The sequence below is a fragment of the Mustela nigripes genome, chromosome 5, assembly GCF_022355385.1.
Source record: "Mustela nigripes isolate SB6536 chromosome 5, MUSNIG.SB6536, whole genome shotgun sequence".
NCBI lineage: Eukaryota > Metazoa > Chordata > Mammalia > Carnivora > Mustelidae > Mustela > Mustela nigripes.
In genome coordinates, this window is record NC_081561.1 from 44,223,009 (window position 1) to 44,247,342 (window position 24,334).

General features: G+C 34.6%; 1 protein-coding gene across 5 annotated transcripts in view; it reads right to left on the reverse strand.

Annotated features, from left to right (window-relative positions):
* The window catches only part of PHF3 (PHD finger protein 3), an 86,755-nt gene that overhangs the window by 28,113 nt on the left and 34,308 nt on the right, over nt 1–24,334 (reverse strand). For all 5 annotated transcript variants that reach the window (XM_059400185.1, XM_059400183.1, XM_059400186.1 and 2 more), the window contains 3 exons: nt 13,757–13,918; nt 6,999–8,778; nt 965–1,274 (listed from right to left, as the gene is read on the reverse strand). In XM_059400185.1, the coding sequence (XP_059256168.1) occupies nt 965–1,274; nt 6,999–8,778; nt 13,757–13,898 (2,232 nt within the window). In that variant the 5' untranslated portion in view covers nt 13,899–13,918. The remainder of the gene's footprint in view (nt 1–964; nt 1,275–6,998; nt 8,779–13,756; nt 13,919–24,334) is intronic.

Here is a 24,334-nt window from a genome sequence, read left to right on the forward strand (position 1 = left end):
AAAGGAAAAGCAAATGTCAGAAGGACATAATCTGATTCTCAAAATGTATGGGCAGCCAGAAAATGCTGAATGCCACTGTAACTTAATCCAGATTTGTAATATAAGGAGTGTGTCAAAGAACTGAGTTTATAAATAATGAAGATTTCGGAGAAAAGATGCTTATGTTCCTCAATCTCAATGGCTGGATTAAAAGATTTCCATGGTTCTTCTCCAACTCAAGTTCATTGTCTTTTGCATTATTACACTTGACTATCCCCATATATTTGTTGCCATTGTTATCCCTTTCCTACCATTATAAGAACAACAAAATAGAAAAATCATAGGTAAAAAAAAAAATAGATGATGAAAATTATTAAAACTTAATCAGATAAAACACTGAATACATCTCTCCTGTAACTCACTAAATATCTTGAAATTTCTATTTAGAAAATACATTTAGAAATTAGTTAAAAATATAAGGTAAGAGAAAACCGACTTTTTTAAGAGAAAAAGTATGAAGTGAAGGTTCCAAGCAAACACTGGACAAAAATAAAAAGAATTAAGTCTACTTTTCTTTAAAGATACAAAACAACTCTTCTACCTGAAAATAATGTCAAATGTGGTTCATGAATTAGCAGACAGTTATGGACTGAAGTTTTACCACCTTATCAGCAAGCACAATGAACAGCTCAGTACTACTTTAATACCACAAGATCACACATACATCCTATCAAAGAAAATCCAACTACCAACTAAAGACTAGAAACTGCATAAAATTCTGTAAGAAATAAGATACATATATTTTGGAAGATTTCACTACCTGATTTCACCAAGACTGCCAAAATATTTTTTTAAAAATCCATTCATTTTTTACAGAAAAGTACATTTGGAAATGTACACTTTGAACAATGAAACCCAAAGAGAAATTTCAAATTGTCAGACCATACAAAGTTCTTAAATAAAAAGAATGCTTTAATAAGCTTACCCGTTTTAAAATTTTGACCTTGTGCTTCACTGTATCCTCTATATATTTGGTTTTATCATTTGCTGGTGTGTGCTTTGATAACCCAAGCTTTTCATATTCCATTGTTCTATCTTCACTGTGGACTTCAACTTTAGCCTGGTTTTCCAAAATATCTGAATCTATTATTTCAGTCTTTTTATCTTCTTCAGCACAACATTTCACACACACATATTCTTTGTCTTCTTCTCCCATTTGTTGTGCTTGACAAAGACTTAAACCAACACAATCACCATGAAACCAGTCATCACATCTCCCACAGCCAACCATAAACCTGGGAAGAAGGGAAAAAACTTTAATACACTTAAAAAAATGTTAAAAGTGAGCCTAAATTAACTTTTTAATCATTTTCTGATATTTGTTTTCTGTCTTTACCCATCCTATTGGTTTTACATGGACCAAGTTTTCAAAGAATATTCTATGAAGACAGAAATTTTAAGTCAAATATATCCCCTCTAGTATGAATGAGAAAATACAAAAAACCATAAAGGTAAAATAAAGAGCACCTGATCTTTGTCAGCATACTGCATAGAATAATAAAGTATAAAATTTCTCCACTGAGAAGGTGGGTTAAGAGCTGTGATAATCTGATCAGAGACAATCCGTCAGTTACAGTAACATTTACCCCACAAACCCAAACTCCTACCTAAAACAGAATCACTCATTTGATGAATAATTTTGAATAACAAAAGATCAGAGCAACAATGCAACTCAAAAACAAAATGGAGACTTAGATTATTTATTAACCACTTTATGTCACTATTCTTTGAGTTCAAAATATTCTGGCTCATGAGCCAGAATGTCAGTGATTATGCTGAAAAATCTCTTTATGTGCTTTTGAGAACAGACTTCCGTACTACTGACCATGGTTTAGATAATAAAATTGTATCTCTGAATAAAGATTATACATGAAGATCCTAATAATTCAGGCTGAATTTTTTTAAATTTCCGATCTCTTCATAAAAGTTTTCCTTTACTAAATTTTATCTAAAAAACTTCACTAACAATGAAAAAAATCAACGGATACAAGATTTAGGAGTCTAAAAACCTTGTTTCTCTAACTTTAAAGTATCTGGAATTACTTTTGAATAAAATGGTAAATCAGATGTACAAACAACAATTTGAGGGACATTATTTTAGTTTTAACCCATTGTTAGGTAGAGAGCTCACTTAATCATATCTTTTTTCTTTCTTCTTCGGGTAATTCATAATTATGCTTGGAAGGTTAAAATAAGAGATTTACGTATATTCTTTAATGAATTAAAGACTTACTGCTGATTTTGTTAAGAGTGGCACCAACAATGCCAAAACTCATTTTAAGGTAATACAATGAGTGGTACGGCCAACTCTCTTGTACCAGAGGTTTTAAGGCTGAAGTTATAAAAATCACTTTCAATCCTTACAAATCTCGAAAAAAAGTCACAGCACTCATTCCTTAACAGCAGCACATTTTTTGTCTTCCTCTTGTGTCTTTTTATTGTATATCAAACTATTGCTGTCCATTGAGGAAGGTTGACTTCACATTTATAATTTACCATTCTTCACCCTAATTAGTAATGCCTATGCTAGTTTTATCAAGTCAGTCTTCATTTCTCCAAACTGATGGGGGAAAAAACAGAAACAAGACAACCTGTCTTATGTAAAAACAAAGCAAAACACAATGTTTTGGATTCATAGCAGGAAAACTTTCAAACAATGTAGTATTTGTTTGCAAGTTAGAATGGTCTATCTAGGCTTGGGGAGATTTAGATGGGTCCATGTTTCAATGATACAGATCTTCCAACCAACAAAATAATTTTGAAAAACACAAGTGCACAGTTGCTCTATTTCAGGTTGCAAAGTTGTAAGAACTATTTCTTGAAAGCGGGTAATATGAATGTCTTTGAAATACTGAAGGAAAGCTGGCAGTCATTTCCCTTTACTTCTACCATCAGGGCTATGATTTCTTCAAATCAAAGTCTAGACCAGTTTCAGCAAGACACTACTTAAAAACCTACACACTATGACCATGGCTATGCTGTTACTCCATATTCAACCCTAAGCATCAAATTATAAAGCACATATTTAAATATTTCAAATTCTTATTTAACCAGGGAAGAGTTGTTTTATGATGACAAACCTAAATAATATTTCATCATGCTTCATTTTAAGCTTACTTTGGAAATGTCTCCTAAAACTTGACATTCTGAAAAGCAAATGTCTAAATGCCATCTACAGAGATATTTTAATAGTTTAGGATTTTATATGAAAGATATTGCAGTTAAATAAAATTCTGAAAAATCATTGACAAAAATAATTTTCACATGTCCTAGGGAAAAACAGAACTAATTCACTTGAAAATCATGGCTCAGTGGGTTGAGCCGCTGCCTTCGGCTCAGGTCATGATCTCAGGGTCCTGGAATCGAGTCCCGCATCAGGCTCTCTGCTCAGCAGGGAGCCTGCTTCCCTCTCTCTCTCTCTCTGCCTGCCTCTCTGTCTGCTTGTGATCTCTGTCTGTCAAATCAACAAATAAAATCTTTAAAAAAAAAAAAAAAAGAAAAGAAAATCAAACTGACTTTGCACAAATGTAAATATAAATCATTTTTAGGTCTGAAAGTTAGAAGTACTACAAATTTTATGAACCATATGGGGGGGAAGGCCTATCACAAAAAGAGAGTATTATTTTCTTCCCTTTTTGTATTATTCCTCATGGTTTAAAAATGTCAGGGGGGATAGCAGTATCAATCATACAGCTAACAGAATTACTCCCCCTTTTCTGCTGTGGCCTTGAATTTCTGATTACTAATAGGCAAAATTACTTACAGAAAAGACTATAACCTGGATGTTAAATATTTCACTAAAAAAAAAAAAAAAAAAAAAAAAGGAGTTTACCACTGGATCAGTTAAGTAAACCAGACACTCATGAATCAGTTAAATAGAAGAGTTCGAAATATCTGTTGTATTCTTTTACTGTTAAATGTTCATGCACAAAATTTAAAAGAAACTAAATTAGAGTTGTAAGACAAAAAATAAAATTCTAATCTTTTTGGTAGAAGCCTTTTAAAATATATTCTTAGAAAACTTTCAAGTTTCTTCAAAGTAAATCACAAAGGCAAGCAACATTTGAGAACGCCTTTTCTTAGTATATTTATGTTATAATTACTAACAATGGACCTGTTACAAGATGGGTGTTCAATTCTTGTTAAGTGTGTGACAACTTATACCATATTACTGTGAATGTGTATCACTCTTCTAAAATGATCTTTTCCACATAAACATTAAATCACTGTTTTTATCACTAACAATCTAATCTGCAGACAAAATACTTCTGTGTCAAACTCTTAAAATCTTGAGGAAAAACACTAATCTTTTATTCTGGAAGAAAATTTCTTCTCAGAAAAAGATGTCTTATTTGAGTATAAAGCTATGAATCCGTCCTGCTATGGAGATTTTGTTTTCAAATTTCATCCAATATACTATCATCTACAGCTGGGGCCAGAAACTGCAGTACAAACTAAAAATATAAACACCTTCTGGAGAGGTAGGGAAATACTAGAAAACTGCAAGATAGGCAATATGAAAAGACTCACACTTTTTCCTTCCAAAATGCCAAGTGGCTTCTGTAAATATAACTCCAAAAATCATTTTATAAAAATGAGTATTAAGTAGTCCACTTTTTAAAATAATGTATATATTTTTGTTACAAGGCTGAATGAAGAAATTGATGGAAGCACAAACAAAAGCTTGATGTGTATATTGTTAGAATCCACACCTACTGTCCTTAGGATATGTATAGAAGTTTCTTATGGTCAAATATTTATTACATTTGGGGATGCCATGAACAAATCTGTATATGAACAAATCTGTATTTAAAAATGTAATTTCCAGCTGGAAGCACAGACAGGAAGCTAACTTCAGTTGTAATATATGTAAAATGCTGAAGTTATGAAGTTAGTCCTTACACAAGCAAAGCTGTCACAAGTGCTAGAAAATGTGATACTAACAAATAGCTTTCCATATGGCTAGTGCATGACATGAATGAAAATGATTTCTAGATATATCCTTCCTAATAAATTCATAACCTTACACATGGATTAAAATAGGAAAATTACATGCAGTATAACAGGTACTGAGTAAGTTTTCTGAGTAAGCTCAATGTATACAAGCACAATACATCAAAAAAGTAGTGAAGGCTAGTTAATATGTAAAGAAAAAAAACAATCAATACTTGGGCTTTTTTATTTACAAAACGAAGTAATGTGAAATGTTACTTTACTTCCCAAATTGATTGTTTCCAATATCATTATGTATTACTCATGTTAATTACATTGGGTAAACTCAAAATACCTACATATATAATAGTCTAAGTCATTTTCCACAACGAGGCAAAGAACTCTAGGTTTTATAAAGCAGATACAAAAGGTGGCATTAGGGGGCGAGGGGAACCACAATGGGACTTAAAATTTATTTTAGGAAAGTAAATGATGTTGGTAAAGTGAGCCATGGTCAAAAAGCCTGGGCAAACTCCTACAGACTGGGCCATAAGAAGAGCAGCTTAGCTGCAACAAAACTACATGGAAACATACCTAACATGACTTCCAATTCTGGGCTTAAGTTTCATTTCAGAAACTCGTTCAAGTTAAGCTTCCTATTCCATTACTCTGACCTATGTCAGTGTAATGATTTTTAAGAAGATTCTGGCAGAAAAAAAGTGTTGGCTTAAAAGAACACTCAGAAGCACCACCCAGCCCTTAATTTTGAAAATTTAGCAGGCCCACTTTAACTGTGTAAGTTGTTTAAAGACAACAACAAAACCTTAAAAGAGCACATATGTGAGGACATTTGTAGCACTATATTCAAATAAATACATTTAAAACTGGAATATCTTGTTATAAAGAGTAACAACTGACTAAAAATAGGACATGGACTGAATCATAAAAGAAGACATAAAATTTTGTTATGACAGAAAAATTGACATAAAACTTACTTTTTTATAGAACAGCCCCACGAACTTCCACCCACTCTCCCCAACCAGCTCCCACACAAAGTAATTACACAACATATTTTACTAAATTGTCCCTACCTAAAAAGTTCCACATTTTTATGTAATCTGAAAGTACTGGGAAGTCATCCTAATATTTACTTGCATGAGTAAGGATAATATTACAATGTGTAAGCTATAATGTTCTTTTATCATGTCAATGTTGATAGAAGTTCCAACAGCAATCTCAACACTTGAACAGGACAATCTTATAGCTGCAAAATCCACTTCATCTCCTCTTTTCCTTTTCTTAAAAAGTTAGCAAATAAAAAAAAAAAAAAAGTGGGGAAGGGCCAGGAAGTGTCAAAAAGCTATAAAACACTGAATCCTAAAATCATTTAAAAGATTAGAATTCATAAGAAATCATTTCAATCACTAAAACATTCAAAAAAGAAACACAGGTTTTCTATTCTGTGTTACATACACAATTCACTTGGATAATTTAAGTCGTTTTTTGCTACCAAACTTCATTCCAAGGTTGTTTGGTAATTATGAAGTGATGGTATCAAGTCATGGTAAGTGTGCTTCAATTCAAAAAAGAAAAAATTTTTCTTTAAATCTTTGAAAGAAAAATAGAATTTCCATTGTGCCCTTTACACTTTATTACTAGCTCTTCAAGCCAAATAAAGTAATATATAACTTACAGACCCAAAATAATTTCCTGATTAGCAGCAAGCTTTTTTTCTCTTTCAGATGCTCTAACTAAATCACACTCTCTAACTGGTTACAAACACGAAACACATCAATATATACCACCCATATGTTTTTTTACATGTTCTGAGATAACATATTTATAAATTCAGTGGCTCCATCTTTCTATCAATTTATCCAGGACTGATGAGGGGTGTTTTTGTTTCTGCAAAAGTCTTTAAGTAATTTTTTTATTAAAAAAAGTTCTCACATAACCCCACCCCAAAAATCAATTTCTCTTTAATGCACATCACACACACACGCACACACACACACAAACACACACACCTGTTGCCATGTGGTTTTTTGCAAAAACCACACTGCTTGCTGGGAGTCCACATATACTTGCTTTCAATTGAAGAGCTATGATCTGAGCCTTCTCTTTTTATAGTAGCTATGTTGTCCGGAATGAACAATGGTGGCTCATCCAAAGAAAAACTTTTGCTGCTTCTTCTTTGGCGGGGTTGTAGGTTCTTCTCGGGTTTTTTTAGCTTCAGTTTATCCTCCTCCTTTAAATGCTCTACACCACCTGTATGGTCAAGCTCTTCCTTCACATGACTATTGGTTTTCACTGGTGCAGCCAGCTGCTGGGGCTTATGGCATTGTTTCTGGCTGGAATGTAATGAATGTCCAGTTTGTGCTGGATGATGGGGTTCTTTAGAACAACCAGGGTGACCATAAGGCTTATCACTCAAAGAATGAGTTAAGGGTTTGGAAACCTGTACCAAATTTTGATCCTGTGATGTTTTTTTCAATATAAAATGAGCTTGATTTTTCACAGATTTAACACCAGAATTGCAACTCTGAATTTTTGAATCCTTCTCAACTTGTTTTTTTCTCACTTTGACTGGCCTATGAAAATTTTGCTGAGATTCTGGTTCATCAACATTTCGTTTCACACTTTTGACATTAACTTTAGTTTTGTTATGCATTAATTCATGTTTTGCTACAACAACTTTTTTCAGAGTATCTGCGGTTATGTTTTGCTTAGAATGAATTATAGGCTTTGTTTGTTTGGACTTTATGGTTTTTGACTCTAAGCAAGAAACACTACTTAACTGGCTATTTCTGGCATCCTGAAGGTTTGCTATTTCATGAGACTCCAGTTTAATACTTTCAACAATATTCAACTGTTCTGAATTTTGGTCAGGTGCATCACAAATAGCATTTTCTAAAATATTACTTTCTGGTTCAAAAGCATTAGTATCAACCATCTCTAAGTTTGAGTTATTTAATTCTGTGCTCTGCAACTGCTTATCATTAGATTCTCTGTCTTTACAATAACCCAATGGTTCTATTTCATTTCTTTGAAGGGAGTTCTTAGCTTTATCAGCAACTTCCATGGTATTCTTCAATTCCAAATTACATTCATTTACTTCATCCACAGAACAAGACAAACCTACAAGGTTCTTTTCAGTATTATTTGGATTTGTACAAGCAGCAGCATCAGAGAGAGAGGCAGAAGATGCAGCTTCCTCAGTAATTTGGTCATCTTCATGGGATAATTTTGTTGCCTCATTTGATTCTTGTTCAACTTTCCCCTTTTCCCTCGCTTCTTCAACAACAGTGCCATCTGTTTTATCTGCAACAGAATCATTCTGTTCTTTTTCTGAAAACTTAAACTGTGGGCTACTAACAGTCTCGACTTTACATTCCATCAGAGCTTCATTTTTCTTTTCCTCAATACTAACACAAGTCTCTGAAAGGAGTGAACAATTTAATTCATGAGATGGCACATCCGCTTCTCCCTGATTATTACACTTCTGCTTAGAATCTAATCCAGCTTCATCCTTCATTTCAAGACAAGATGACACTGAAGAATGACTTGAAGACACTGATACTTCTGGTACCACTTCAATTTGTCCACTATGTCGGCTGCTCCTTCTACTCTCTTTATGGTACTCAGGTTTCGGTGACACAGAAACTTCTTTAATCTGACACTTTTCTGGATGTTTCACTCCTGCTTTAGGGGCAGATACAGTCTTCCCAGATGCCTTTTTTGTGCTATTTAAAGGTGCTGCATTTGAACGCTTGGCAATAGTGCTTTGTCGCAAACTTCTTACTTGTTCTATCAGAAGGAAAAAAAAAAAAACTTAGCTATTTTGCCATTGTTTTTATTTTAATACAATTTAGAATATATTACTTCTTAACTGAGTTATAGGTTTGCTGATTTCAATGAAAATGTACTGAACAGTTACTCATGATAATGATCATATATATATATATATATATACATACACGTATATATGCATATATACACATATATACCCATGTTAGGTTTTAGATTTATCAAAGTTCTATAAATTCTGGCAGGAGAAAAAAACTACAGAATTCAGACTGATATACTTTACTACAAAACAAGAATGTTTGCATCAAGTTTCTTTTATATAGTAAGTAAGCTGGGAGTAAAATAAGTAAAATGAGCTTCCTTCACATTAATGCCCATCATAAAGCAAGACTCTCATACAGTTTTAATCACCAAATGTCTTTTTTTTTTTTACATTAAATATCTTTAAATAGATAATACCAATTAAGTTCAGGTTTCAGCAAAATATAAACTAGACCACCTATGACAAACAGAATCTGTGTGAGTTTGAAAAACACCTCATACGAACTCTAACTCCCTTTTATGAATGTCCTTCACTTGTATCACCATTTTAGCATACAAGCTATTCCTAAGAAATGAAGCACATGCTAGAGTACTAAACACAGATAAAGAGAAAATACAGTCAAAGAAATTTAAGCCAATAAAATATATCATGAAAGAAAATTGAAATAATTTAGTAAAGCTTCCCACCTTTAACAATATTCCTAACAAAGAGTACAAACTTTTCCTCTTTTCCCTATCTGGATACACCCTCCAGAAGGACAAAGTATGGAGTGAAAAGAAACCAGAAGGAAAGAGAACTAAAGGAGATTAATTAGAAAAACCCACAAACTGAAATACAAAATAAGCTATTTCCAAGCCTACGCACATCCAATGCCTCCAAATAAACTTACATAAAAACTGAATACTATCAATTATTAAAAAAAAAAAAAAAGCCTCCTTCCCTTCAATGCAAAACCTTACTATGAACCAATACTTGAAACAGTTCCTTATTTGTCATATACCATGAAACTCTTAAGGAGTTTGGATCATGTGCCTTCATTTGTCTGTAATAGTCCTGGGTGACACATACAGTCTTGATGTGATTATTAATAGCACTCTTTTACTCTCAAAAGTGTCCCAGTTTGAAAAAAAAATTATTCAATCAACCTAGTCTTAAGAGATCCTTTCTAATTCCCCCAGAACATGACACAGTATTTCATCATTAAATAAGCACCCAACAATTTTTTAAAATTAATACTAAGTGTGGATTATTAACTATCACATGTTCAGATATATGACATTTTAAAATAACTAAAAATGTAATGGTTCATTATCAGTATCTGAAAATTTTTATATACTTTAATGATATTTTTATATATTTTAAGTTTTAAAGACAGCCTGAAATAATTTACAGCTCTTTTTCTGCCTTGAAATAAAATAAATGAACTTTTAACACCCATTACCCAGGCATTGATAAAAATAAAAAATGAACAGCATATTCAACTATAAAAGCAATTAAGATGACAAAAAAAGTTTTCCAATAGTAACTGATTATTGAGCCAAAGATCAAGTTGTTTTTCTTCCTCTAAATATAAATGAATATGAATCCTGGCTGAACAGGCCAAACGTCCATAATGTTCATCCTATTATTTTCATTACTCAAAGTCACAAGTATTATCAAATAACAGATTTTAAAACCTGATAAAAAAACATAAACTGACAGGAGGGAGACTGGGTGTCTCACCTGGTTCAGCATCTACTCTTGGTTTCAGCTCAAGTCATAATGTGAGGGTCGTCCTGAGATCAAGCCCCATATCAGGCACCACACTCAGAGTCTGCTTGAGATTCTTTCCCCCTCCCTCTTCCTGCCCCCTCCGTGACACTGCACTCACTCTAAATAAAATCTTCATATATATATATATATATGCACGCACACATATATATCTATACACATATATATATATATATGTATACACACACACACACACACACACACACACAAACACATATAAATTGAGGAAAAGATAATAAAGTAAATACATGCATCTAACTTAATCCACTTCTGAAAATCCCACACTAAAGCTATACAAAAGGCATAAATCTAAAATGAAAGGAAGAGGGACACCTGGATGGCTCAGTCTGTTGAGTGTCTGCCTTCAGCTCAGGTCATGATCTCAGATTCCTGGGATCAAGCCCTGCATGGGGCTCTCTGCTCAGTGGGGACCCTGCTTCTCCTCTCCATTTGCCTGCTACTCTGCCTACTTATGCTCGCTCCCTTGCTCTATCAAATAAATAAATAAAATGTTTTATAAAAATAAAATTAAAAATAAATAAATAATAAATTGAATGAAAGGAAGAACAGGAGAAAACAGTGACAATTCTGGAAGACAAACAAGAGATGCTCAAGAAGTAAATGGTATAGGAGACCCAAAAAAGATAAACTTTAAGATGGCAGTATTGGTTCTTGCCAATTAGTACAATTAATACTTCAAAAGGGCTAGGAACTGGTAATCCCAGATGATTCTAAAGTGTGGATGAAGGGAGACAGTTAAAATGAAGATGAGATGAAAGCTATTTTTAGATCTCTAGCTCCCTCTCCCCCACTCCATCTGTAAGGTAACTGCCTTTTCCTGGTCCTAATCTGAGACTGGAGGCTTGGTCTCTGGAAGAGTATAAAACATGGTTTCTAGATTAGGGAACATCAGGCACAGAAAAATGTGGCAGTAAAGTACCGTGAAATTTGTGACATTAAATGAATTTACATACTGAAAGCTGAGACACCCTGTCCGCTTCCCTGAAAGGTTCCCATAACATGCTACCAATTTAATGAGCCTAAAGGCATAAATAACCTCAATTCTGACATCAGGGATTCCTCGACAAACAAACAAACAAAAACAAACAAAAAACCCTGCATGAACAGAGAACCATACAGTGAAGCTCACAGTAGACAAAATCCAATCCACCCACTCTTTCAAGTGCTAACCTTTTAGTTTCATACAGTTTTAGTTCCTACTCTTAAACATGAGCAAACAATCATTTTAGAAAAGTCTCCAGCAGGAAAAATGAGGAAGGAGAAAGCAAGAGAGACAGACAGGCAAACAACATGGAGAAAAAAGAAACTATAACTATGTGAATAAAAAAAAAAACATTTTTAAAACACTTTTTAAAATGTTAAGTACCTTGTGAAAGACAGAAGATATTGTATCCATGAAACAAGCCCACAGTACTACAAAAAGTACTACTCCCAAAACAAACAAACAAAAAAGAATATTCAGAAATTAGAAATGTAAAATTTGATGGGAAAAGTTGGAGGATAAACATGAAAAAATTTCACCACGTAGAGAAAAAGATACAGAGGTACAAAGTAGACAACATAAAGAAAATGTAAAGGCCAGTCCTTCCTACCTAACACTTGAATAATGAGTTCCAGAAATCAAGAGCTGAGAAAATAAAGAGAGGAATTACCAATGAGATAAAACAAAAAATTTCCCCAGAGCTGAATAATACTCTTCAGACTAACAGGAACTACGGAGTAGCCAGAATTCAATACTTAAAATACACTTACAACAAGATACATTATCAGAAATACAAAACACTGGGCGCCTGGGTGGCTCAGTGGATTAAGCTGCTGCCTTCGGCTCAGGTCATGATCTCAGGGTCCTGGGATGGAGCCCTGCATCAGGCTCTCTGCTCAGCAGGGAGCCTGCTTCCCCCTCTGTCTCTGCCTGCCTCTCTGCCTACTTGAGATCTCTCTCTCTGTCAAATAAAATAAATAAAATCTTAAAAAGAAAAAAAAGAAAAGAAATACAAAACACTTAAGCTTAAGAGGAAGATTCCACAAACTTCCAGAAGAAAGTAACATATCAAAAAAGAAAAAAAGGAATCAGAATAAACTTCTCAACAATACTGAAGTTAGAAGAAAACAGAGGAACACTATCAAGTTTCTGAGAGAAAATTATGTCTAACCTTGAATTCTATGTTCAACCAGACTATAATACCAATGTGAGGCCAGATTAAATATATTTACAAACACACAGTTTTAAAATAACACATCTCCATGTTCCTTTTTCACAGCAAACTACAAGAAGTGTCACCAAAATGAAGGAGCTAAGCCAAAAGAGAAAATAAGAGCTACACCACCAAAGAGAATCATCAGAAGAATAATAAAGGGAGATCCCTAGATACTAGCTATGCATCAGGTTTATACAAGGCCAACAACTATTACACATAGAAGTAGATCAGAAAGCTCCAAGGGACTTCTTCAATATGCACACGTATTTTTAGGAAAGATTTAGACAACCAGTAGAGTAGTTGAGATGTTATTACTGATATGTACAAAGAAACCTGTGTGTACAAATGTACAAAATAAACAACAAAACAATTACTAAAACAGAAAGACAAAAAGTTGTATAGGAAAAAAGTAACCTTAGTTTACTAAAATCAATCATCTCTAACAACACATATAGTCACAATAACAAACAATTACTACTGACCTAACAAAATTACTTTTAAGAAGATGAGAAAATATACTTTTGTGAGATGAGGACAAGAAGACAAATACTAAACTCAGACCTGGAGTGGGAAATCAATAAATACCTACACATCTGAATAATCAAAAAGTAGCACATATATATATATGTTACTCAGAAACATGGAAGTAAATACCAAAAACTCAGTAAAACCAGCTGAGAAAGCTATTAATGATTTCCTCTATGAAAAAGAAAATAGGCATTACAAACTTACAGAATCAGTCAATCCTTCAAATTTTATAAATATATAGTTTCAATAAAAATTTTTAAAGATTACACCAACAAATTGATATAGTCTCAAAATTCATTATTATCAAAATACTCAGATTAGCAAACATGATGAAAATACAGTCTCTGCTTAGTGAGTTTACAAACTATCACATCTATTCCTAGCTAGATTTTCTAGCTCAACCTCTCTGGAAGATTACCTTGTGCCATTAAACGAGGTGATTTTCTTGGTGATCTCACTGAATTTTCTTCTACTTTGTCCCTCAAGTTCCTGTTGGGTAAAATCAGTTCTTCTTCATCAATGGTATCATTGCCACTTTCTTTAACAACTCCTTCATCCATAATATCGTCAAGACCAACAACTAGAGAAAAAACAAAAACAAGAAAATTAATTTTTAAAAATACTAAATATCTTAAGTATTTAAAGGCAGGTACAGAAAACACTGTGAGACATTTTAATGCAATACTAAACTACACAGTCTTGAAAATCTAGGTCTATTTCTATTATGTGATACTGCCACTACCAAGCTCCCAATTCAGATTTACAAACTTTTACCTTATGAGGTAACTAGTCAGAGTAGATTAGCTATAATTGTTCTTGATTTGACCTCCACTGTCATTCTCACTTATTATTCAATGAACCTCTGTGAACACTGTAAGCAACTATACCTGAAATACTCAATTATCCCAATTTTAGTTAAAGTAGTATAAAATTTTAATACCCGGAAAAACTTGTGATTCTAAGTACATGCTAGACCCAAAAGATTCCAGTTCGAAGTATAATTCTATTACTTAAAAGACTTTACACTACATGTATAGAAAGCAATACAGGTACACCTTTAAGCAATAGCAAAAAAAAAAAATATATATACACAGAGAGAAATGAAAACTGTTTAATTTCCCCCTCTCCCAAATGCCAGGTAAAATGGTAGGTGTATAGCTATATAATTAAATGACCTTCTAGTCAAAAGAGAGAGCATTTCATTTAATGGGGAGGGGGAGATATGGAAAAGGATTGGGGGATGTTGAAGAAAATATAAATATCGTATTTATACTGTCATTGGGTTTATTTCTGTATATAAATAATTTATTTTACTTAACTAGCTGACATACAGCAATTCTAAATGTGCAGCTGTAGGAAATCTTGTAAAGAGATTCTGATTATTTAGATCAGAAGGCCTGGATTCAAATCCCAGCTAAAACACTTAAATAAAACTTGACCAAGTCACTTAACCTCTCTTTCAGTTTACCTCTAAAATGAGAATAACAATACCTGTCCTACCTACCTCACAGAGCTGTTGTGAGGATCAAGTGAGATGATGTATGAGAACTCACTTTGTAAACTTTAGAGCACTATACAAATGTTAGTTATTATCTTCATCCTAGGGGTTAGAAGGAACCTCAAGAAGTTATCTAGTCCTCATCTTTGTATCCAAGAAGAACTTCAATTAAAAGAGCTCAACAAGATAGTGGTCTATCCTAAAATTTAAAGAGAACAAAATTCTTTATAAATATACTTTCAAATAGTACAATCTTTTTGAAGAGCACTTTGACAACAAACAGAATAATGAAACTACTTATATACTTTGACCAATAAATTATAAATAGAATAAATTATGGAAAAAAGTTGGCCAGAAAACACACTGTGATCTGTTAGTAAAAAACAAAATGCATGTGTATGTACATTTAGAAAAACAGAAAAAAAGATTAGCAGGAAATAGATGAAAATTATAATAGCTATTCTATAAAAGATAATATACTTGTTTCCTGTTTTCCAAATTTCCTGCTATATTCATGTATTACTCTCAAGAATAGTCTATACTTCAATCACTAACCTACGCACTAAAAGCTCAGAGAAGAATGTATTTAAGGAAAATTCATCAGGACTCACTTAAGATATAAAATGGGTGGAAAGTTCAATTAGAAGGCTATTTTGCCATGATGAAATACTTATGCTGTCACACATTCACACACATTCTCAAAAAAATTTTAATATTCATTTAAAAAAGTAAAATTTAAGACTACTTTTCATCCCAATTTTATATAAAAGCATATATACAATGTATGTACTACAAATATGCACAGAAAGAAATGGACAGGGAAAAAAAGGACCTGAGTGTTATCAGTGATTATCTCTAGTGGTAAGGTAGATAAGGAATTCAAGTTTTCTACATTATTGTTATACTGTCTCTGTGTTTTCCAACTTTTTTTTTTTTTACAATCAGCATGTATTCTGTATTGTAATCAGGAGAGAAAGGAAAAACTCAAAAGAGGAAAATAGTCCAGAAGAAGGGTAATTAAAGCCTGATCAACAGTGTTGGCAGGAAGTGAAAAGGTATTGTCTGGATTTTAGGGCTACACTGCAAAGCAAAAATCAATGGGATTTAGCAAGCCAAATCCAAAGGTCAATTATTAGGTTACTCCCTGTCCTAGTAGCTTCTGACATAGCTTACCCATTTCTCCTTTCTGAATCCCTTTCTCCCCACTTAGCTTTTGAACATCACACATCTTCTCTCCAGCTACTTCTCAGTATCCTTTGATACAGCTTTCTTTTCTTGCAGAGGTCTATACAATGGAGGACTTAAGGGTTCAATCCTTCCATCTCTTTCTTATCTACACTCAAACCCCACTAAGTGATCTCATCCAGTACCACCCATACTTGGACAACTCCCAAAATTATTTTCTCCAGGCCCAAGCTCACATCTAACCTTTGGAAGAATATAATTTGGTATCTCCACGAGGTCTAACAGGTATTTCAAGCTTAACATACTGAAAATAAACACTGCTTCTACCCATCCCTCCTCAATAAAACTGTCCCTCGTAAGGTATTCCTGGTCATGGGACCTCCATTCACCCACCTGTTCAAACCTAAAACTCTAGAACTATCCTTAGCTTCTCTCTCTTCATGTACCACATCCAAGTGATCAGCATATCCTGCTAGTTCTATTGAAAAACATAATCACTCAGGGTACCTGGGTGCCTCAGTCAGTTAAGCAGACCAGCTCTTGATTTCGGCTCAAGTCATGATCTCAGGGTCCTGGGATGGAGCCCCGCACTGGACTCTGCTTGAGGATTCTCTTTCCCCCTCCCACAGCTCATGCACACAAACTCTCCATCCTCTAAAATAAATAAATCTTGGGGTGCCTGGGTGGCTCAGGTGATGAAGCACCTGCCTTCAGCTCAGGTCAATGAACCCAGGGTCCTGCGTCTCCCTCTCCTGCTCCCCCTGCTTGTGCTCTCTCTCTCTGTCAAACAAACAAATAAAATCTTTTTTAAAAAAATAAAAATAAATAAATCTTTAAAAATATAAAATCCATCACTTCTGACCATTTACCACATTCACAGCTAACATTCTACTATAAATTACCATCATTTCAACTATACCATAATAGCGTCCCAGGTTCTTCTACTGACATACCCCACATACACACCTCACATACACTATGATCCTTCTAAAATATTAAGTCCTATCTTGTTACCATTTTTCTGTTCAAGACCCTCCAAACTCTACTACCGCACTTAATACTTATGTCCAAAATCCTAGCCAGGGCCCACAGGATCCTAAGATCTTCCCCAGCCAACTTCTCTGACTTTTCACCTACCGATTTATGCCTCACTCTACTCTAGTCACACTGGCCTTTCCTGATATGGGAGAGGCAAAGATTATCTCAGGGTCTTTGTCCTTGCTAGTCTCTCTGCTTGGGGTGCTCTTCTCCCACATTTCCACGTGGCTCACTCTCTTTAAGATATACCCAAATATCACCTTCTCAGATAAACTTTTCATAACAATCTTACCCAAAACAGCACATATTCCCATCACTGCCTGCTCAGTGTACTTTACTCTTTAAAACATGTTTCACACTACCTGATTTAAGTATCTGTTTAACTATCTTCTCCAGCAGAACGTAAGCTCTGAAAGTCAGAACTCTATCTCTTTCTTTGTTGCTGAAACTCCAGAACCTAGAATAAGGACCTGGTAATACAGAAAGCACTCCAGAATTATTTGCTGAGCAAAAGAATGAAGGAAAAGAAGGAGTCAGGAAAATTTAAATGTTGATGAGTGAGAGAAAAAATGTTTTCAATAACAGAGAAAGAGATAAGTTGGAAAGAACAAACTTGGAAGTGAGGTGCTGACTTCACCTTTTGGATACAAATACTTCACCTTTTGATACAAAGAAAAAGAACAGGCAAAAGAAGCATCAAGATAATACAGTATCACACACAAAAAAAGGGTACGGAAAATTTCAGTGAAGTAGGATTAGGAAGGTTAATGCTACAAGAGAAAACAATGGAGAAAAAATCCACTAATTTGACACAGAGAAGCAGAGAATCAGATGACAAGAGGTTAAAAAGTGCTTGAGTAAAGAATGACAACTACAGTCTCTTTTATTTTTAAGACATTTAATGGTAAAAGACAGAAAGGGGGGAAATCAATTAAAGAAGTTAAGAGGGACAAAAGGTGATTTTTCTATATAAGTGACAAATGGGAAAGGGGAAATAGAAGGAGGTATGGTAGGGAGAATCACCTCTACCAAAAAAGAGAGATGAGGAAATGGGAATGGGCAGGGAGAGAGAATGTGGCAAAAAAACAGTGAGGGGCAGGAGGTAGAGAGAGGAAAGGGGAAGAAGGGAAAATCAAAAAAGACCCCAGCATGTTTATGTGTGCTGGAAATTAACTTTGAAGGTAAGTGATGTTTTGAGGTCCCATCATCATACAAAAACCTCCTACGTCAACCTACAATTAGAATACCTCAGACTTCATCTGAGCTATTTCTGAGTTGAGATTTCCAAGAACACAAGAATACAGCCTTTTTTGTACTCCTGCTCTATCTGGCAACACATACATTTCCTTCACCTCAAAAGCCCAGCTTTATATTAAATCAAGCTCTACATGGTCTCTAACATTTCCAGGGCTCTCATGTGAACAAGGGCCCCAACAAGTAAAGCACCTACTTAACCTCTCTGTGTCTCAAATTCTTCAATCAAATGGAGAAAATACTAGTGGGTCAGAGGGCTACTGTGATGATTAAAGTAATATGTATAAAAGGCTTGGAAGAGTATCTGGCACTTAGAAAGCACTATATTTACTGTTTACTTCTGTTTCAGTCTCTCCCCATCCCATGTACCCACCATAAAAAATTATGTATTCCCTCCCCCTCACTGCTTTTCTTCAACTACCCTTAGAACAAATAAAATTTTTAAAAGTATCTGATATTTCTTTCTTCTGAAATAAATTTCATTCATCTGACTAAAGTAATTCACAGTGCAGAATGAATACTCTAGGGCAAACCCCTCCCAATCAGGTATTCATATTTTTTAAAGAGTTTGATCCAACTAGTTCTGCTAAGAAAATAAATATAAATAAAGGAGAATTTGGACTCTTTTCAGAACACTGCCTATTCTCAGGGACCTCCCATACTTCCCCCTCCTTCCGCCACAAGGCCAACCAAGATTCAGCATTTGATATCCAGCTTTTTAAATTCACTAAAATGGGAACTCTGAGTTACCAAAATAATGTAATGAGCTGGATTCTTTAGGACAGAAGTGTATGGTCATGGCATGCAGAAAGAAACTATATACTTTTTCCTCCCTCCCAGATTCCAGAATTAGATGTCACTCTCATTTTGAAATATTGGCATAAAATCTATCATCATACTCATAAATCCTTGAGCTTGAATTCAGATCACATTAAAATTCCTCCCATCCCTATCCACAAATGGGCCTAATTAAATCTGCTGAGTTCTTGGCACCAGTCAAGTCTATGTAAAGTCATCCTGACACTAATATTACTTTATTCCAAATTATTTCCAATCTATCTTTCTGGGAAGAGGAGTTAAATGAAATAAAGAAAATAAAACCAAATGATTTGGAGTTAAACTTACTGAATTTCTCAACAACCAGGATTCGTTTAAATCACTTTAATTCCATATTTAAAAAAAAAATACCACACACAAATACAGTAGGAAATTCTTCCCATCTGACATCCCTTAATTCACACTGGCAGTACAAAGGCCAAACTCTACTGCTTTTATCTCAACTACAATTATTTCCTCTATTATAAAAGTTGGCATTAAATATCAGACCTGAGATAAACCTAAAGAGCAAGCATGATGTTGCAACGTTCCAATAAAGGTTAGGTATCTATTTACAGGACTTGCATTTGAAGTAGAAAAAGAAATTATATGGTTATATTCTCCTAACAGAGGCACCAGAGCTTTTTCCTCTAATATTGCAGAATACCACGCAGCCTCTATTTAAGACTCTCTTCAGTGAGAGTTCTTTCCTTCATGGATGATTCATCCACTCACTCCTAGAAGTGGTGGTGTGATATACATCAAGTTGTATGTTACATAAAATGAACCATTTTGATGCACTTATCATTTTAGATATTAGATGTTCCTAATGTGAAAAATATAAATATTGCTATCATGCACACATATCTTTTTTCCCCTTCAATTCTTTCTTTATAATAAACTTTAAAACATGGGTTTCACTCTTTGACTACGTATTTTACTATTTTATATATCTCATGTTATGTCTTTCCATAAAGATTATAAAGAATTTTGACAGCACAAAGAGCTTTGTGTTAATAAAACCTCACTGGCATTGAGTTCCAGATTTTCAAAAGAAACAGTTACTTAAAAAACCTTGAACACTTCAGATGTGTATACTGTCTTTTTGTATTTCTTTAGCTCTGCTTACTCCCCTACTCAGATGTGGGGTTTTCCTCTCCAATGTATATGAATTCTTTCTGTAATACCTATGTTACCTATTTGATACAAGTATTTTCCCTTGTTTACCTTATTTTATTATTAGTTGGTGTCACTCTAAGCTAATTTTCCTCAGAATGCTGTCTTCAGTTACTCCAATACTATCAAATTATGCATCCTTTCAGCTGTAATTTAAAACACTCTGAAGTTTTATATTTAAGTGTGCACAAATATTTCAACTTTTGCCAAACTCAACTTCATACTTTGGGTAAAACTTATCAGTATGTCGTGGAAAGGGGATTTTCTATCAAATATGTATAGACACTGGGTTAAAGCAAATTAGAAGAGTTTTTTCACTGCAGATCTTCAGACTTCAATATGCTAAACAGGAATTATATGAAAGAAAGAACCATATGTGGTATGGCTGTCTTCCAAGCTTTATATTCAAATTCACATTCACTCTCTCTCTCTCTCTCACACACACACACACCAAAAAGCTAATAATGGTTATTTCAGAGATTTTCCCCCTTTCTTCTTTTTTACATTTTCTAATCCATCTCACAAAAAATAGTTCTAGAAAAAGAAACTAGAAAGACACACACTAAACAAATGTTTTCTATGTAGAGGTTAGCAGTATTATTGGTGCCTCTTTATATTTTTCTTTTTTATCAAAATTATAATCCAAATGGTTTTACAGAGTTGTCTCTAGTTTTATAAAGTTTGTTAATAAAAACATTAATGCCCAGGAACCACCTCTCCCACTAAACTTCAAAAACTCGGGGCATCTGGGTGGCTCAGTGGGTTGGGGCTTCTGCCTTTGAATCAGGTCATGATCCCAGGGTCTTGGGATCGAGCCCCGCACCAGGCTCTCTGCTCAGCAGGGAGCCTGCTTCCTCCTCTCTCTCTGCCTACTTGTGATCTCTCTCTGTCAAATAAATAAATAAAATCTTTTAAAAAATAAATAAATAAATAAACTTCAAAAACTCACTGGGAAAATGAAGACACTGAACCCTGCACTGAAAGGTTGCTGTGAAAACTGAACATGATTTCTAATACCGTGTTTGGTGTGCAAATAATAAGATCTTAAATGGTAACAATTATTAATGAATTTTGGCAGATCTTTTCTAATAACTTTCTGCAGTCCTAAGCACCCTGCATCTGACCCCCTCTCAACTGCCTAAATAATTTATTTTCAATTAACATTCTATCAAGCTAATGTAAAAGTGAGATCGTAATCATTCCCTAAAAATTTTTAATTCCATCCTAGAATACTATAAATTACTTACCTTCCTGTTAATTCCTTTAAAAACATTTACTTAGTACCTACTATATGTCACATGTTGGCCTAGATTATTCTAGATACCAATGATACAGAATACTTCAAATGAAATGACCTGGTTTCCTCAAATAAATATCAAGAAAGGGGATGAAAGGGAACTTACATAGACTGATATATACTTATATACTAACCAACTTAATATATTGACCTTATTTCAATTCCAATTCATACTTTTAAAAAAATATTTAGGGAACTGGGTAAAACTGAAAGCTGATGGACTGCACACTTGAAAATATTAAGAACTATCTTTAAATGTTTTAGGCTGGATAATATTATTGTGGCTATTTTTTAAAAATAAAGAACTCTTTTTTTTTTTTTTTTTAAGATTTTCTTTATTTGAGAGAGAAAGAAAACACAATTTGGGGGGGTAGCACAAAAGGAGAGGGAGAAGCACACTACACAATGAGCAGGGAACACGGTATGGGGTTCAATTCCAGTACCCCAGGATCACGACCTGAGCCAAAGGCAGATGCTTAACCAACTGAGCATCTCAGGCACCCTAAGAGTTCTTATATTTTAAAGATACATACGGAAATACTTACAGATGAAATTATACGACTTCTGGGAGGTGCTTCAAATAATCTTGGAGCAGAGGGGTAAGGAGAAGCAAGTAGGGTATAAATGAATGAAATAAAACCAGCTATTAACTATTTAAGCTAAGTAACAGGTACATGTAGGTTCATTACACTATTCTTACTGCTTTGCTCTTTTCCATAAATTACAAAATTTTTAGGGTGCCTGGGTGGCTCGGTTAAGCGTCTGCCTTCAGCTCAGGCCATGATCCCAGGGTCGTCCTAGGATCAAGTCCAGGACTGGGCTCCTTGCTCAGCCAGGGCTCTGCTTCTCCCTCTCCCTCTGCCTGCCACTCCCCCTGCTTGTGCTCTGTCAAATAAATAAATAAAATCTTTTTTTTTTTTTTTAAGATTTTGTTTATTTATTTGACAGACATCACAAGTAGTCAGAGAGGCAGGCAGAGAGAGTGAGTGAGGGAAGCAGGCTCCCCGCCGAGCAGAGAGCCCGATGCGGGGCTCGATCCCAGGACCCTGAGATCATGACCTGAGCTGAAGGCAGAGGCTTTAACCCACTAAGCCACCCAGGTGCCCCAATAAATAAAATCTTTAAAAAAATTTTTTAAAAACGGTTTCCATGAAATGGAAGCTTCATTTTAATGAGATTGAGACAAGCATACATCCTGTTAGATAAGTCTTAACACTTAAAAGGAAAAAGTAATACAGAGTATGGAGAGGGGAACAAAGGATGGTTTGTAATTTTAAACAGAATAGCCAGGGAAAGCCAAGGATAGCCAAGGATACTTGTATTGGTTGTTTCTTCACAATAGCTTCGGGGCCAAAGGAAAAGTGAAGACTGATATCCAGGCCCCTGTCTGCTCTCCAAGTCTTTTTTAAATTCCCCAAATAACACTGTATAGTCTAGAATGGGCCGGGAAACAACAATGCTGAGATGACTTTGCAGCAAAAACCTGAACAAGTTGCGGAAACAGCTATCTAGAAGCATATTCAAATACCTGGATTCTGAAGAAGGAACATGCCTAGGATGTCAGAACAGAATGAACTGTGGTCTGTGTGGCTACATCAGGGAAAGTGAGGAAGAAAATAGCAGATAAAAATGCAAAGGTATCAGGGGAAACTAAGAAGGGTCTAGGCCACAAGGACTTTAGCTTTTTTTCTCTCTGTGAAATAGAAAGTTACCAGAGCACTATGAACACAAGGGTGATATGACCTAACGTTGTAAAGGATTACTTTTGGTGCTCTTTTCAGAACAGACTGTAACAAATCCCCAAGGGCAGAAGCTGGAAAGCCACTTATAGGCTAATGGGATAATCCAGGTGAGAGATGGTAATGGCTTAAGACCACAGTGGTAGTGAGAAAATGAGAAATCTAAGTAGTCAGATTCTGGATATATCCTAAAAATAAAGTCAACAAAATCTGCTGACCAACTGAATATCAAAATGTGAAAGAAAAGGATAGGTAAATAACGACTCCCAAGTGTTTTGCTATGCAACTCAGAGAGTTGTTATTTACAGAGATAGGAAAGACTATTGAAGAAGTGGTACTAGGGGAACTGGTGAGGGGGAATGAAAAAGAAAATGACAAAGAAAGCATTAACAGTTCAGTTTTAGATATTAAGCTTAAGATGCCCGATAGACATCCAAGTTTAAGTTGAGACTAAAGATATAGATAAATACATAGAAAGATACAGATATTATATAAGCTTAATTATAAAGAGTATATTTTTAAGATTTTAATCTCTACACCCTACGTGGGACTTGAATTTAGAACCAAGTTCAAGAGTCACATGCTCTGCCAACTGAGCAAGCCAGCCACCCCATGCAGAGTTTTTAAAGTTATAAAACTGGATAAAACCAGCACAACAAGAAGTAGGAAGAGAGAAGATACCTAAAATCTGAACCCTGAGATACTCCAGTGTTTAGGTCAGGAATATGACTAGGAGTATCAAACAAAACAGAGAAAGAAGATAGGAAGGCAAAAGAATAAGGAAGGAAGCTATAAACCAATCAAGTGAATAGATCATTTCAAAAGGCTGAGATCAACTGAGTTAAATACCACTGACAGAAGAAAAGAACAATGCCCTCGGAAAAGTGATAGTAATTATAACCCTGCGGAGTAGGTAGAGCAAAATCAGATTTTGGAGGAAAGATACTGTAGATAGCACAGAAAATTCTTTCCACGAGTTTTGTGCAAGCAAAG